Here is a 17,405-nt window from a genome sequence, read left to right as displayed (position 1 = left end):
CTGAAATTGAATTTTCCGTTTTATCTAAATTATCTAAACTTGTGGGCGTACATTGTCCACAGCACTCTCTTATAACATCTTTTATTTGCGTAGAATCTATAGCAATGTCTTCACTTTGTATCCTATTTTGATTACTTTGTGTTTTTCCTCTTTTTCTTGGTCAGCAAATGTTAACCTCAACTTCTCCATCATCCGGCCTTTATGTCCTTTGATGGTACAGACCGAGCCCTGCCCGTGTCGTGCCTGTCGAGGCGTCTTGTTCCACTGTCTCCATTGCTGTCTGAAGGTAAAGAGCTCCCTCCGGTCTCCCACACCCCTTCCACTTTGACCTTACTGCTCCGTCATGTGGTCCTTGTTTCCGAGGTTAAATGAGCCCAGCTCTGTAACAAGCCCCTGCAGGCAGCCTCAGCCTGCGGAGGACAGCCCCCACTGTGCTTCCCTGGGATGCTGGTGCCCCTCCCACCAGCACATTCTGTATCCCAGCAGCGGGTCTTCTGGCCTCCCAATGAAACAGAGCTGGTACATTTTCCAGCCTTACATCCTCTGCCTGTCCTGGATTGCTCACTTCTCTGAGTCTCTTAACACCTTTTTTTCACTGCTTTCCAAGCAATTCTGGCATCTCTGTTCAGGGTGGAGCCATCTATTACTCCAGGCCTCCAAAAGCCCATCTAGCAGTGTGTTAGCATCTCCTGGCATCCTCGCCAGAGTGTTCGAATCCTTATCACAGGAGCATGCACCTTTTCAATAAACTCTCCAGGACTCAGCTGTATGTTCTACACTCCCTGCTCCAGCATTCTGGGGATTCAGGCCCCTGTACCCCTGGTTCCTACCGATACAAACTGGCCAGGGCCCGCAGCACCTGAATAGTCCCCTTCCTCCCTTATCAAGCCCAGCACTTCCCTTGTTGGGTTTTGTGGTGACTTGACCCTCATTACTGATCTAATGATGAGGACGGGAGGGAAATGTAGATTGTAAGAGAATTTTCCTGGAAGGAATTGGTTTACTCGATTGTGGATGTTGACTATGCAAGGTCCAAATCTGTAGGGAAGTCTGTCAGGAAGGGTGGGCTGGAGGCTGTGTCAGAGCTGCTTCTTCATCAAAGAAGCCTCAGTTCTGTTTTTAAGGCCTTTCACCTGATTCATTCAGACCCTCCAACTTATCTAAGATAATCTCCTTTGATTAATTCAGCTGAGTTTATGGACTTTAACCACACCTACAAAACAACTTTACAAACGACCTAGATTAGGATTTGATTGAATAGAAGGGGATGGGGTTGACACATCAAAGACCATCACGCTACCCAACTGTCTTGTTGTTCAAACTTGCCTAGGGTGTAATATTAAGACTCTGAGTCTCCACTCATCCTGAGGAGGGGTCTACATCTGCCTCCACTTGATTCTGCACAGACTAGTGACGGTTTTGACCAAGAGTATGACGGGAGTGATGCTATGCGACGTCTGAGGCTGTGTCATAGTCAGCCATGGAGCTTCTCTAGTTCATAGGACACCTGCTCTTGGAGCGGGGAGCCACCTCTCAGCTGCCAGCTGAGCCCTTCATGCTGAAAAGGCCACATGAGGCACTCATCCTTAAGCCATCTCAGCCCAACCAGGAGACATATGAGTGAAAAAGACATCTTGGAAGTGGGCCCTCCCTGCCATCTAATCACCTCAACTGAGCCTCCAGGCACAATGGAGCAGAGGAGAGCCACGTCCACGGTTCCCCTTCCAAACTCCTTTCCCACTGAATCCAAGAACATAGTAGCAAAATGCTTATTCTTTAACATCATTAAGTTTTGGGGCAGTTTGCCAAGACAGCATTAGCTAATGGGAACACCTGGAATAATTTTTTATCCTTTTATTTTCATGCACTTTATGTATGTTTTGGGTCTCTTACAAACAACATGATGCTGGGTGTTGTTCTTTTTTCCAATCTGAGAATGTCAGGATCAGATTCCTGAGGAGGGACTCAAAACCTTGAGCAGTGAATGGCTATGAGCAGTAAAGCCCGAACCAGCACTTTGGAGCTTTCTGCCTTAAGAGCCGCAGCTTCCCTGCCCATCCTTCCTCTAGGAACTCCGGCACCGCGTTTTCTCTGGTTGATTAGCGCGAGGCTCCATCTCCGCCCCTTATCCGGCTCCCCGTCTCCCAGATGCTGTAGCTCCCCGACCTCCCCCCAGTCGTGCTTCTGCCCAGGGAAACTTTATGGTTCCCTCAGAACGTAGCCGCTGGCAAGCAGATCCCCGTGATGGGTGGAGGAGGTTGCCATGGAGACGGGTCCACGGTCCGCGGCTGGGGCGGGGAGGCCTGGGCACATGCGCAGTGGCGCCGAGGCGAGGTCGCGGCGAAGCCGGGGCGCGGTGGGTTCCGGGCCGGGCTTCCCAGGACCAGGCTGGACAGCCGGCTCCGGCCGAGGCGCCGTGCCCTCCGGGGCGGGACGTGGCGGGGCCGAGACCCCGCGGCAGCGCGGGAGCGAGCCCGCCACGCAGGCCCCGCGCCCGCCGCCATTGTTGCCCCGGGCCGCTCGGCTGCGCGTCCGTAGGTCTGGCTGCAGGTGAGGATGTCGCGGGCGGCCTGCGGGGTGGACGCTGCGGGGCAGTCCCGGCGCAGCGGCCCGCGGCCCTGCTGCTGCGGAGTTAGGGAGACCTGCCTAGGGCCCAGGGGAGGCAGGGGCGCGTCCGCCCTGCAGGCCTGGGGAGCAGCCGGCTTCAGAGGACTCGACGGGGTGGAGGAGGGATCGGAGCCGGAGCCCTTGGACCAGTGGTGTCGGTTCTCCTCCAGACCAGGCATGCAAAAGAGGTTTTCTTTGGGAATCCTGTTTTCAAATGTATTCATGAGGAATTGTGTTCTGCAGAAGATCTTCAGAGACTTCACCCCGCACCGGTCTCTTCTGCCTGTTTCCAGCCCAAGCTCTCAGGGAGTGGAGACCTGGGACAGGCTGGCGTTAATGTCCAAAGAGCATCAGCGGCTCGCCCTCAGTTCTTGACCGTTTCCCTTGGGAACCTTGAGCACTTAAAGGAGAAGAAATTCTCCTCCCAGTTTGTTCTGAGTAACAGATTTGCTCTGTTGTCTCTGAGAACCAGTTCAGTCATTAAAGCTTCTGTATAATCTGTTGACTAAAATATTTTGTGTAAACGAATGTTTAATTTCTGTTTCAACAAGTTAGAAGTTTTATCTGACATTTTGCCCAGGGTTCAAGTCTTTGCTTCTACCCCCACCTTTTATGGCTGTCCCAACCTGTGCCCCGGCAGGTTGCATTTGTCTTACAAGTCGGAGGATTTCAGGGAAGGAGACCACTGTGAAGTCTGTGTTTATCTGTACACTCTGGGTTGTCTGCTTCTGTTTGTGTGTGTGTGTATGGCAGAGAGCGCCAGAAATTCTCGACCTTGCGGTCTGTTCTTGTGTTTCAGGGTCTATTCACCATCCTGGCAAGTTCTGGGCCCAGAATTTGTAAGTTAGGCTGCTGCCAACCCTGCCTTGACTCTGTTCTCTTGAAAAGTGTCTCTATGACTCTAGCATGCAACTTCACACACTTGGCTCACTCCCAGAGAAATAAAGGCTATTGACAGATTGACCCTCCTGCCTGTAGCAGTGTTCACCCCGAGTAAGAGGATGACCAGTTCTTCATGCGCCCAAGTTCTTTTCATGTGGAAGCCAGACAGGGCTCAGAGCGGACCCCGTGGTGTGGATAAGGAAACCCTCGCTTCAAGGCTCTTGCGGGACACTGAGACCTGTCGGCAGAATTTTAGGAATTTTCTGTACCCAGACCTGGCTGGACCTCGAAAGGCACTGAATCAGCTCCAAGAGCTCTGCCTTAAGTGGCTGAGACCTGAGATTCACTCCAAGGAGCAAATCCTGGAGCTGCTGGTTCTAGAGCAATTCCTGACCATCCTGCCCGGGGAGGTCAGGACTTGGGTGAAGTCCCAGTACCCGAGGAGCGGCGAGGAAGTGGTGACTCTGGTGGAGGACTTGACTCAGATTCTAGAGGAAGAAGAAGGTAAGGCTTGTCAGGCAGAGAGGGGAGGAATCCTGGGTGGTCAGAGGAGAGAGCCATCATGTCAGAGAGCAGCCCTTTGAAGGGGTTAGGAGGATGGAGGTCAGTGAGTGGGTGAGAACGGGCTTCACCTGAGCACCTCCCCCCCCATGGCTTTCTCCTACTGCGTGCTTAGAAACAAACACACATTCTCTAAACCCAGCCACATGTGTCACAAAACTGGGACCAGACACAACCAAGTTCCCCCCAGGTGAGCCCTCAGGAAGTTTCTCTACAGAGGTTTGAACCATTCTGCTGATACATTGTTTGCTTTTTGACTTGGATTTTATGGTAACATACTTCCAAACAGGTAGAAAAGTGTCCAGAGAAATTTTTTTTCCACTAAGAGACAGCTCCCAGAATTTATGTTGTGTGAAGATTGAGAAGAACGTTGTGAATTTGGTACATACTCTTCAGAGTCCCAGAGCAGGCTTGCTTTTGAAGCCTGTGCTGATGTCTTAGGATAAGCCATTGACCCTTCCCTCTGGTTCCTTGAAGTGGGTATGCTGTTTCTGGTTTTCTTCTGACTCCTCACTTTAAGAAAATGTAGGCATCGACTGGTGAAGAGTTTCCTCGGCTCTTCAGAAAGGGCTAACCTCCACTGTGAACTCTTTCTCTTCCCTAGCATCTCCGCAGAACTCTACCCTTTGGCAAGAGATCCCAGAGGAAGACCCCAAAGGAAGACCAGGAGGGTGGCTGAACGACTTGGTGACCAAAGTGAGTGTCAGTTTCTTCTGTGGCTTGAAAATTCCGTCTTCATGTGTGAGGACATTTTCTAACCTGGCCCTTTAACTTCTGTGGCCCCAGAAGTCCTAATAGGCACCCGAGCCTCCATTTTCCCCCCGTAAGTCATGTTGGCCTGTTCAGGTGGGTGTAGACCCTGCGTAAGAAACGGGGTCCGTTGCTTCCCCTGATGTCCCTTTCCTCACTTTGCGGCTGTGAGCAGCAGTAGCACAGAGGGGCTGAGGGATTGCCCTCCACAGCCAGGTGCATCTAGGTTTGGTTCCTGGTTCTGCTGTTGAGCCTGTGATTTGGGGCAAGACTTAACTGCTCGCAGCCTGAGCCACTCACCTCTCAACTCCTCTTAGGTGGGTGAGGATTAAATATTGTGAGACCTGCGAGCCTGGATTTCAGGAGGTGATCAGGAAAGTCACAGTGAGATTAAACACTAGTTGCAGCATCATTTTTCTTTGTTAACAGGTAATTCAAGGCCATGTGTTACTGGTGTTACTGTTGATTACAAGTCTGTTATTTTAAAGAAGAGCAACTCAGGCCATCTTAAAAGTTTACTGTAAAAAATAGACATGGTCTGAAATTGGTAACCAGAGTAAAATTATTATTTATAGATATGAATGTTTATCCAGAAAACCTGAGAAAAGGGAAAAACTGTTAGGAACAATAATAGAAAGTTTGAGTGAAGTGACTGCAATGGAAAATGACATACAAAAAGTGTTCACTTTCTTACATAGACATAAAAATCGCATCAATGGGAAAATGAAATAAAAGATTCCGCTCGCAGTATTAGCCCCCAAGCTTAAAATAACTAAAACTAAACATAGTATAAATTTTGCAGTCCTGTGTCATTCTATAGGACATGAAAGAAGCCTTGAATATTGTAAATCTGTCAGTTCTCCCTAAATTATAAACTTGAATGTGATTTCAAAATTCCAATATCATTTTTTTAATTAAAAAATTTTTTTTTAATTTGAAAAACGTGAGAATAATCAAGAAATGTTTTTTAACAAAGGGAAGAAGGGCAGAATGATGCACCTTTTGCCAGACTGAGATGTACCTAGGACAGCAGTTGAGTGTGGGTATTGGTACCAGTTTCATTTCAGGAGGGAAGGAGGGGCTCTGCATTCCACCACAGGGTGCACAGGATGTCTTAAAATTTCAAATTATAACACATGTAATTAATTCGTCAGGCAGCACTTGAAAAGCAGAGCCATTCAGCTCTCTGTCATCTGTGTTTAAATCTGTTCATTGTTTAAGATGGAGCCACCCATGCGTGCACTAGAAATGATAAATTCTGCTTCATTTTAGGATGTCCCATTCAGATCTGCTCATCCATATGTTGGGAGAAGGTGTTGACTAGGTAGACTTTAGGGGCCTTCCCAAGCTCAAGGCTCTGTGGTCCTCACCACACACGCCCCTGTGCCATCCCTGTCCCCTTCCTGCTAGTTCTCGAACCAAGTGAAGTTACGTTTGCTGTTACAGGAATCTATGACATTCACAGACGTGGCCGTGGACATCACCCCAGAGGACTGGGAGCTCATGCGCCCTGTGCAGAAGGAGCTGTACAAGACCGTCACGTTGCAGAACTACTGGAACATGGTTTCTCTGGGTGAGCATCGTCCGTGCCACCCCCCAAGCAAACCCACCAGAGTATTTCTTTCCTCAGCTGTTAAAAATGGGCTGGCACAGAGGTGAGCGTGCATCTCCTGTCCAGGCACAGAAATGGCCAAGTTCTAATCTCTTTTCCCAAATGAAAGGTTTCTAAGTGGAAGGTCATAAGAAACTATGATGACCAGCCTCCCAGGGCCACCCCAACTCTGTGTCTTACCCATTCCCTGCCCCCCCATCCCATGGTCTCTATGCACATATCTTCCAGGGTGGCAGGGAATTTTTGTGCCAGCTCTGGAAAGGACAGTGACCTAATCCATTAGCTCATGTCCGTGAGCCATTCTTTTCACATAGAGGTCCGTGCATCCTCGGGGATGAGAAGTCAGGTAATAAAATTTGAACAACTGTTTAGCTCCAGGACAAAACTCATTCTCTTCCTCCTGAACAGGACTTACAGTGTACAGACCAACTGTGATTCCCATATTGGAAGAACCATGGATGGTGATAAAAGAAATTTTAGAAGGCCCCAGTCCAGGTGAGAGAACAGCCAGCAGGTGGGATTCTTTGTGGTTAAGAGCCTGTATTAGCCTCCGTGTGGTGAAGTCGGTTTTAAATGTGGCCAGGTCACTTTGCACAAAGACGCCTGAGCCTGTCGAGAACACTGAGCTGCTTGGCATTGCTTCCTCATGGAGACCGTCTTCAGGAAGAGATATTCCAGACATCATTTTTACACCTTTTCTGCTTCTCCTCAACCCCGGGGTTCCATCCCTTGGAACTTTGTTGGGGGCTTTCACTGTGTTCGTTCCCTCTATTTTTAAGTATATGTGAGTGTCCCCTAAAATCCTAAATTTCAAACCGTCTTAACTTCTTTTTGCATTTCCTTTATTCTGTTTGCTGACAAAACCCTGTAGCCCCCTGCCTCCACTCTCCTAACTCATTCCTTTTTTAAAATCTTCTAATTATTTAACAAGATAACATCTTTTGATCACAAGATCAAAAATTGTAAGACTGTGTAAAGCCAGATTTATGCAGACAAGTCCCCCAGCTGTGTGCCCCATCCACCCAGTTCCTGCACCTGTGTTGTAATCTGTGGGTTGACACCTGAGGGCCACGTGACTGTTCTGTTCCCCGATGACCTTTCATGTGAGGTCCATTGAGGATCCTGGCTTTATTACATTGCTGGTTGCAAAATGGTGATTTCAATTCCACCATTTCTTCTAAGTGATTAATCTGTAAAGAGTAGCTGTCCCTCCTCTGCCCCCGTTTTTATGTGTATGTATCACTGCGGTCTCATGGAATTCTTTAAAATTCAATGTGTTATTAGTGCTTTAATTCCAGGTGTTGGGGGGTTTTTTTTGATGCTCAAGTGTCACAAATTTGGGCAGGGGGAGACTTTCAAAGCAAGTCCTGTGTCCTTCTGAGACGTCCCTCTAGTCTTGTAGCATTTCCTTGCTTTCTGGCAGGGCATGGTCTTTAGGCTCACCTCTTACCTAGCTTAGAGCTGGAATTTCTCTAGGGAACAGTGGTTCATTAATGGGGATCAGCAATGAGAAACCAGGCTCTGGGCAGACAGGGCACTCACTGCTCTGGGTACCGTGGCTCCAACATCTGTTCAGTAGATAGAGCTGTGACGTGTGTGTGTGTCTGTGGGCGTCTTTAGTCACGAGTTCATACTGACAGCTCTCGTTCAGGTCCAGCACCGCAAGAGCCCATCTTGTCCCTTCCCGTATCCATCTTGTATTTCCTTTCTCGCGCAGTGAATCACCTGGTTCCCAACATCAGTATATTTACTCATTTTCTCTGTCACATAATACACACAAAAATGGTCTCAGAATTATAGCACTATCACTCAAATAAACTGCTTAGGCAAAGTTCAGAATTTCTTCATGTCCTTAGAATATATTCCACTAAAGGCACACAGGATACTGGGTGCAGAAGTTACTTGAATTCTTCCCTTCTGGTTATCTTAGCAGTTTGATAGACAGTTAAGCTTGTTTGATTCCATCTGTGTTCAGTTTCAGTATTTTCTTATTTCTTGATTATTTAATTTTAGATTTTTGAGTATGTAAAAACATTAACATGGTTCAGAAGTCAAACCTGTATAGAAAGGTCTACACTCTGCCCTGTCCCCAGCCACTCCCTGTGGGTAACCATGTTCCTTTGTTTCTGGTTTGTCCTTCCTGTGTTTCTCTCTGCAGAGATAAATCATAAATATATTCTTTTATCTCCTGTATATGAAAGAAGTACCCAGTACTCTTTTGCATTTTGCTTTTTTTATTCCCTTTTTTTTTTCAATTTAAGGCACTGACTTCTAGTATATCTACCAACACTGATGCTGGAATACAGGATTAACAGTAAATTAAACAATAATGACCATGTAATATGCTACCTTAGAGTGAATTGCTTCACTTTTTTTAAAAAGTTAGCTTTATCTGGTCATCAGGTATTGTAAGGGTCATACTACTGGAAAAGCTAATTCTTATAACTTATGGTCTGTTTGCTTTAGTTGGCAGAGTGATGCGAAATACATCCATAGCACACTAAGTTCAGCACACCCTGAACCCCAGGCAGACACATGGCATGGTGGAAGCAAGCCTGCGCTGGGGTCAGGACCGGCTTCCTGGAGGTGCTGCCCGCCGGGGACCACTTGAGTTTTTAGATGACTCAGGTTAAATTAAGGCTGTAAACCCACAAGCGGGGCAGTTTATGGTTATGTATTTTGGGGGGAGATTCTGCTTCCACCAAAGAGCAGCAGAACTGAGAAAAGCAAGTTCCTCTTCTCCCGCAGAGGTGAGGTTTGGGGGGTTTGGTTTGTTCTCTAGCCTGTCCTTATGTGGGGTTGAACACAGTGTGCGGACTCCTGCCAGCCTCCTCTCCTAGGCCCCCTGCACCCTCGAGTGGAAGCTGAGGGTCATCAGCAGGAGGGAGGAGGTTCTCAGCCACCTTCTGCTCTGCCTATGTCCGGTCTTCCTGCTTTTGCCTGATTTGTGGCCTCCGGGGATGTTATGTTCTTACCAGCTTAGAGACATGCAATGAGTTGAACCTTTGGGTGGGGCGTCTCATCAGTCATACTTCGGGGGACGGAAGCCCATGACTCACAGACAGAGCAGTATTCTTGGTCTCTGGTGTCCGTTCCTGTGTCAGAACTTGATATGGTCCTGTCCGTCATAGGGACCCAGCCATTCTTTCAGGTTCAGCCCAAACCAGACCTACCCACCTCATCCAGCATCCCTTGACCACCTGATCAGCACTGATCTCTTCTGTTAGAAATATCATACCACTGTTAGATACTTAACTCTTCTAATCACTCCTTTCTGCTTAGTTATGTACACAAATTTAAGCCGTGCTTAATCATCTCAGTTCATGAATTACCAATAAACTGATTTGGTTTAGAAATGTAAGCTTACGGTAGCAATGTCTTCGTGGTCATCATTCAGACTTGCTACTTAACACTTGTTAATTATAACTTCAGTACTTCCTTCTCAAGTATATGGATGGTTCTGTAATAGACTGATTCTTGTTTGCTTTTTGGGAGGGGGAGGTAATTAGGTTTATTCATTTATTTTTTAATGAAGGTGCTGGGGATTGAACCCAGGACCTTGTGCATGCTAGGCAGGCACTCTGCCACTGAGCCATCCCCCTCTGTCATAGACTGATTCTGATTATGTGAAAGTTAAGCTCAGCTTCTGGTACTGTCACGTCATTTTTGTGTGTATACACACCCACCCACACAGTCCATTAGCATTCTCTTTTTTTGTGTGGGAGGAGTAATAAATCCTGGTTTGAGAGAGTTGTTTTAAATTTTTTTCCTATAGAAAAAGTAATATAACAACATTTCTAGTACTAAATAACAATTAAAGAAATACAGCCAATTTATCAAAAATCAGAAAATATCTTTTAAAACTTGTAATCTCATTGTTGCATTTTCATAACTTAGTCTAGTCTAATGAGTTTTCACACTAGTTAACGGTACTGCTTTTTCTCATTTAACGTTCCTCCTCGTAGGCATTTTCTAGTGTCTAATTTTTCTATTTGAATCAAAGTAATAAAAGTAGTTCATAAATTCAGACAGTTCACGGAAGCATAATGAAAGAACGGCTCCCTCCCCTCACCCGTGTACGTACCCAGACCTGCAAGCAGTGCGGAAGCAGAAGCCATTTCCAGAGTTTGCATCTGAGCTGGAAATAGAAGAAACACACAAAGTTGTGAAATAATAACATAAGGCCAAGTTCTGCTGTGGGCCCAATATTATATTAGGTTGAACCACATAAAACTGCTGATACTCAGCCATATAGGCCTACAAAACAAGGGCGATTTTGTATGATTCAGCCTAGTCTGTAGTTTAGGATTCTAAGGAGGAGAAAAGTGAGCTGGGCCATAAGTACCTCTCTTTTTTTGGAGGGGAGGTAATTATGTTTATTTATTTATTATTGTTATTATTACTTTTTAATGGAAGTGCTGGGGATTGAACCCAGGACCTCGTGCATGCTAAGCATGCGCTCCACCACTGAGCTGTACCCTCCTCCCCATGAGTATTTTTTTAATACGTGGAGAACGTATCATAGGAGAAGGCCCAGAGTCTGGAGTTAGTGGCAATTTAGACAATTATGAGGATGTATTTTTAAGTTACGTGGATAACTTTGAACTTTAGCTGAATGTGAGGTGTGGTAGAAGGCAGAGTAGAATAGAAAAGACTAGATTATTTGAGGACTGGATACCCAGTGGAGGTATTTTGAACTTTTTCTTTTCTTCAACTTTTATTCTTTAAGTCACTGATCCCAAACCTCCTGGAGGACTCAGCCCCACCCCCGAAGTTTCTGACTCAGTATGGGAGGGGCCCAGTCACCTGACATACTCACAGGTGACAGCAGTGCTCACACCATTGGTCTGGGGACTGTTCTCTTGAGAATCATTGCTTTAGGCTGTAGGAGTTACTGGATGTATTTAAGCGTGGAACCCACTCCATGAAATTGCCTTCAGAGTATCACATAGGGTTGCGCAGAGTAGGTTGGGAGGAGGAGTGGGGTAGCCTGCCTGCTCTGTGAACCCGTCATGTGAATTACAGTTTATACGATTGTACGTGATTGTGTGATAAGTCACCTCAAACCATCCCACAGCCTTGCCGTCTGTTTTCTCTTCTTGGCTCTGTCACCTGACCTGAGCTACTCTGTTAACTCTGTGCCCATGTTGACTAGTGAGGGGCCTCCCCTCTTCTGCAAATCTAGTCCTGTGTTCTGCCCCTTTGTGTTCCTTTCCCAAGCCTCAAGGACCATGCTATGAGGTTGTCAGAGCCATAGTCTTTAGGCATTTTATTCATGTTACTATTTTGTTTCTGCTTTGGCAGTTCCCTTTCTCCAAATAGAGGCAAACTTAACATATATGTATATATACACACATAATTCTTTTAAATTTCAGAATGGGAAGCAAAAGCCCAAGACTGTACTTCAGTGGAAAATACTTCTAAACTCACAAAGGGTGGAACCAAGACCGTCAAGCTGGAAGAGCCCTACGAGTATGACAGGTCAGAGAGGCCAGCGGCCTTCAGGAGAATCCCCGCCAGCAGCAGGAACTTCGGTCTGAAGGCAGTCTTTTCACAGGAAGATGCTCCTGCAGGAGGGTGTCTGAGTAAATATGACCTATATCGAAGTAACTTTGAAAAGCATTCCAACCTGATTATACAGTTTGGTACCCAGTCAGATGATAAGACTTCCGTGTACAGCGAGGGCCGGGCAGCCTTCAGTCACGTCTCGTACGGTATCGTGCAAGGAAAAATATACCCTGGGGACAAGCCTTACAAGTGTAACGTGTGCGGGAAAAAGTTTAGGAAATACCCATCCCTCCTCAAGCACCAAAGCAGCCACGCCAAAGAGAGGTCCCACGAGTGCAAAGAGTGCAGGAAGGAGTTCAGACACGTCTCCTCCCTCATCACCCACCAGAGGATGCACACTGGGGAGAAGCCGTACGAGTGCCACCAGTGTGGGAAGGCCTTCAGCCAGCGCGCACACCTCACCATCCACCAGAGGATCCACACCGGTGAGAAGCCCTACAAGTGCGATGACTGCGGCAAAGACTTCAGCCAGCGTGCACACATCACCATCCACCAGAGGACACACACCGGAGAGAAGCCGTACAGGTGCTTAGAATGTGGTAAAACCTTCAGCCACAGCTCATCTCTGATTAATCACCAGAGAGTTCACACGGGAGAAAAAATACACACGGGAAAGAAACCGTATAAATGCAATGAGTGCTGGAAAGTGTTTAGCCAGAGTACTTACCTCATTCGACATCAGAGAATTCATTCTGGAGAGAAGTGTTACAAATGCAACGAATGCGGGAAAGCCTTTGCTCATTCCTCCACTCTCATTTAACATCAGACTACTCACACGGGAGAGAAATCCTATGTCTGTAACATATGCGGGAAAGCCTTCAGCCAGAGTGCAAACCTTACCCAGCATCACAGAACGCACACTGGAGAGAAACCGTATAAGTGCAGTGTGTGTGGGAAAGCCTTCAGCCAGAGTGTGCACCTTACTCAGCACCAGAGGATTCATAATGGGGAGAAGCCCTTTAAATGCAATATATGTGGGAAGGCATATAGACAGGGTGCAAACCTTACTCAGCATCAAAGGATTCATACTGGAGAGAAGCCCTATAAGTGTAATGAATGTGGCAAAGCCTTTATTTACTCCTCGTCGCTTAACCAGCATCAGAGAACTCACACGGAAGAAAGGCCCTATAAGTGTAACGAATGTGATAAAGATTTTAGCCAGAGAACATGCCTTATTCAACACCAGAGGATTCACACAGGAGAGAAGCCCTATGGATGCCGCATATGTGGTAAAATCTTCACCCAGAGCACAAACCTCATTCAGCACCAGCGTGTTCATACAGGTGCCAAACACCGAAACTAACGGATACGGGAGACTTCATCTAAGTTTGAAAACTTAAGCACTTGGATTTTATTTTGTGTCCTATGTGTTAAAAACATTATTCAAAAGAAGTGCAATATAGGTTAGTTATCACTCAGCAGAAGCATCAGAATTCATAACGAGGATGTAACCTATATAAATTTAATGTGAAATTTAAGAAGAAAACATTTACTGCTTAACCTTTATTTGATACCAGTTTAATTCACTCCAGAAAGAAACCCTAGGGAAGTAAGGGTCCTCAAAAGCCCGTAACTCATCGACTTGTCGTACCTGTATTTCAGGTACGTCTTAATGAGGCCTTGTGAGTGTAACATGAAAGCTTCCACCCAGTAGAGGTTTCACCCTAGAGAGTAATCCGGGAGTAACAGAAAAGAAAAGGCTGCTTTCAGGCTTTGGTTCTTCCCAGCCTTGAAGCCTTAAGTACGTAAAGGGTCCCCTCCCCACCTTTGCTTCTCTTTTCCAATGAGGCCATGACTGCCACGTGGAGCCAGTAGGTTTGCAAAAAAAAAAAAAAAAAGAAAAGTTGAAAATATCTTAAAGATTTCTATGTGACCACTGTTTAATTACACTTTCCTTTAAATACTGAAATATTAAAGGAGGTTTGATGAAAGATGACGTTAGGATAGAGAAACTAATGTTGTGTATATGACCCTTAGACGTGTACAAATTTAATCAAACAGGCAAAAATTAAACACTCAGGCTTTATCTTTAAAGCACATTAGTCTTAGTTTCACTAGGTTTTGACAGCTGTCATCTGGAAGGAAGGAATAACACAGTTCCTTTCCTCCTGCCACCACCTGACTCCTAAATTCATAACTGAAGGTTCCCCCTGGACTGTTTCACTATTAAGTCCACTGCTTCCACTGAAGCACGTTTCTTGAGTGCTGCTGTGCTCATGGCCCAAACTGCCTACTTGGATCCTCCCAGGACCTAGAGTGCTGAAAATCACAGCTGATCTAAGCCACAGAAGGTTTTCTAAAGTAACGAAAGATAACAAAGTTAAGGGCATGATCTTAGCCAGTGTGTCACAGACCGAACCTGCTAAAGTGGGTCACCAAGGGCAGCCCCGTATCTTAAGACAAGGAAGTAATGGGAAAAAATAAGTCGTGGACAGTAGGTTTGAGTTCAGTGCACAGAGTGGTCCGGGGGGGAAATTCAAGACTTAAGGGTGAGGAAAGAGAATGCATAGGTAACATTTGTAACTGAAATGATACTGGACTTGGCTTACCTAAGAAAATACGAGTGGCTTGACCAAAAAAGCAAAACGCAGCCTGTCGTTTCTTAAGAAGAAACTAGAACTGAAATGACCGGTTTCAAAGGAAAGATTGAAATAGGTCCTCCTCATACACATGAGTAAAACAGGGATTACTCTTCCTATGATGGGGGGAAGCTTCACTGGAAAAAGCACCGGTGTGGAAACCGTCACTGATGCAGTAATTACTGAACAGGATCTGAGCTCCTGGGGTCCCAAACAGCATACAAGGACAACTGGTAGAAATGCACATAGGAACAGGTGAGAATACTACTGTACTTAATGGCCACAGCGTTCCACTCTCAGAATTTAAGACCGTATTCTGAGAGCTGACGTTTCATCTTGCTTTGTTTCTTTCTTCAGTGCCTTGCACATGGTAGGTAGGTGGCTGGTATATGTTGGTGGAATTAATGAATAAATAAGTAGTCAAGTTAGACTTGAGTAAAAAGGTAGAAGTAACTGATACAGAGTGAAATTGGTAAAATTGAAAATACTTTTTTGTGCACACATGCAACGAAGTACTTAACAAATACTGGTCATTTGTTGGTAGTAGGAGCTACTTAAAAATGAAGGCTCAGAATCGCCAAATCTTAACGTTGGGGATATTCCTAAAAAAATCACGGGACAGCCTCGCACAGGAAGTTTTCCTGAGCTAGATGAGGAAAAGCTGATAGAAATTCTGGTGCCGTGAATATCAATTTGCACACGTACTGACCATGCAGCTTCATCTGGATGTCAGTAAGACCTGGGGAGCTGGGGGGGCAAGGACCTGGGCTGCTGGCATCTTCAAGGCTTTCTTGTTGAGTGTTTTCTTCAATAAGTTGCTTTCCCCTTGTCCTCATGATAGTTAACCTTGCTGTCGTGGAGTCACCTTTCATGAAGTGCAGACTTCCTCCAGGTTGCACAGTACTCACATTACACTTATGCCATAGTATCGTGTTAAAAAAACAACCACTGTATTTAAGATGCAATTTTTGTAATACCACCTCTTACCTTACACAACACGTTTTCTCCTGGAACGAACGTGTGGCGTGTTGCAGTCCACAGCGCCTTTCTTTGCATTAACCTGAGTTTCCTGCCTTTGTGTGTTTTATGTAAATATGCATTCATGAGGTCTTCCACTGAAGCCCTGAGGCACCTGATGTCCTTATAAAATAACAAGTGACAGTAGAGAACCCCAGATCTCTTTGTTTTCCCCACTTTCACAGTATCTGACCCACATTTTCAAGTTTTTAACAGCTTTTTGTTATGAAAATGTTCAAATATACAGAAAAGTTAAAGAATAATAAAACTATATATCCACCACCTAGCATAAAAAATTAACATTTTGCCATATTTTTTACTGAACAATTGGAAAGAAACTTGAAGATACGACATTTCACCCCTAAACACTAACGGGTGCATCTCGTAAAAACAACCACAGTACCATTACATACCTCAAAAACTGATCAGTAATTCCCTGATGCCTAGTGCTCAGTTCGTGTTTACATTCTCCCTGTAATCCAGTCACGTTTCGCACAGCACAGGTGATTATTTCTGTTTCGTCTACCCAAGAGTCTCCCGCCTTCAACTTTTTTCCAGGATTTTTTTTCTTAAATAGAGCAAGTCAGTTGTAGAATGTCTCATTTTAAGGATTTACCTGGTTCTTTATGTGTGGTTTGTTTATCTTGTTCCTGTAGTTTCTGTAGATTAGCAGTTAGGGCCAAAGGCTTCATGAATTCAGGGTAAACATTTTTAACGTTAACACGTCAGATGTATTTCATACTGCATCACGCCCGAAGTCTCACTAATATCTGGCTGACTCACTGGGATGCAAAATTCGATCACCATGTCTTTCCAACATAAAGGGACATTTTTGCTGTTGTGGTTAACAGATAATCTGTGCCCTGACACTGGCCATGTGTGGACAGCCCGCTTACCACTTACCTGGTGGTTTGGGGGTGGTGATCCTTGCCAGAATCGATTATTTCATCAAGATTTGCAAAGTGGCAGTTTTCTAATCCTGTCGTCCTACCGTTACTGACTGGCACTCTGTAAGGAAGAGCTTTCTTCCGTCACCTGAGAATGCGCCAGGGGCAGGGTCACGCTCAGATCTTCTTGAGTTAGCAGTCTGCAGAGAAGGGAGTTACTGGCGGTGGTGACAGGCGGCTCACCAGTCACAAGCAGCTATGATCATTGTTTGTGAGGCTCAAATGGTCCCCCATTCAGCCAGTTAGAGCCGTTCAAGTAGCTCTTCAGTCCTTTGGCACCTCCTCTCCAAGCTTTTGGCAGCTAACTGCCTTCTGACAAAGGTCTCCCAGGTTCAGCTTGCACTCTAAGTACCCCCAGGTGTGGGATGAGCCATTTCTCCAGGAATCCCTGGCTCTTTTTAATAGGCAGCAATTTAGAAACCAGGATCTGGGCAGTAGGCAGGCTCACTGCTGCAGGCGTGCTGAGCACGTGTGCCGAGCATTTCCAGCCACTCAGCGGAGTCTGCGTAAAGGCAGCTCCACACTCGTTTCACCAGTTACATCATATCTAATTATGGAACATGGGAGGCCCACCCAGACCCACGACTCTGGGAGCAAACAGCGAAGCTGGAGAGAACACAAGTGTTACCTGTACTAGGGAAGCAGCACACTCAACTGCAAGAGGTCCTGTGCCAAGGCCATCAGCAGTGTGTTTACAGAGGAAGGGAGCTGGTCGGTTAACCTGGCAAGTGGGTTAAGGAGAGCAATTAAGAGCAACTAAATGTATGGCTCCTACTGTGTAGTGTCTTACCTATTGCATGTCTTGATGATTTACTGTATCGATACGCTAATCACACTCCTTTCCCATCACTTTCCTTACGGCAGGTTTCTGATCTAAATTTG

At 45.9% G+C, this 17,405-nt stretch overlaps 1 protein-coding gene and 1 long non-coding RNA gene across 2 annotated transcripts in view; both read left to right on the top strand.

Annotated features, from left to right (window-relative positions):
• LOC140692880 (uncharacterized) overlaps positions 1-13,461 on the top strand; it is a 69,959-nt gene extending 56,498 nt beyond the window's left edge. The window contains 5 exon segments of the mRNA XM_072957099.1: positions 3,545-3,993; positions 4,655-4,746; positions 6,247-6,373; positions 6,821-6,907; positions 11,788-13,461. Coding sequence (XP_072813200.1) covers positions 3,545-3,993; positions 4,655-4,746; positions 6,247-6,373; positions 6,821-6,907; positions 11,788-13,283 — 2,251 coding nt within the window. The 3' untranslated portion in view covers positions 13,284-13,461.
• On the top strand, positions 206-3,118 carry LOC140692889 (uncharacterized). The gene is made up of 2 exons (XR_012068492.1): positions 206-286; positions 2,851-3,118. It is a non-coding gene; the product is annotated as an uncharacterized lncRNA (long non-coding RNA).
• Positions 13,462-17,405: the final 3,944 nt, after the last annotated feature.

Source organism: Vicugna pacos, unplaced genomic scaffold (assembly GCF_048564905.1).
Source record: "Vicugna pacos unplaced genomic scaffold, VicPac4 scaffold_18, whole genome shotgun sequence".
NCBI lineage: Eukaryota > Metazoa > Chordata > Mammalia > Artiodactyla > Camelidae > Vicugna > Vicugna pacos.
This window is presented reverse-complemented; position numbering and strand designations above follow the sequence as displayed.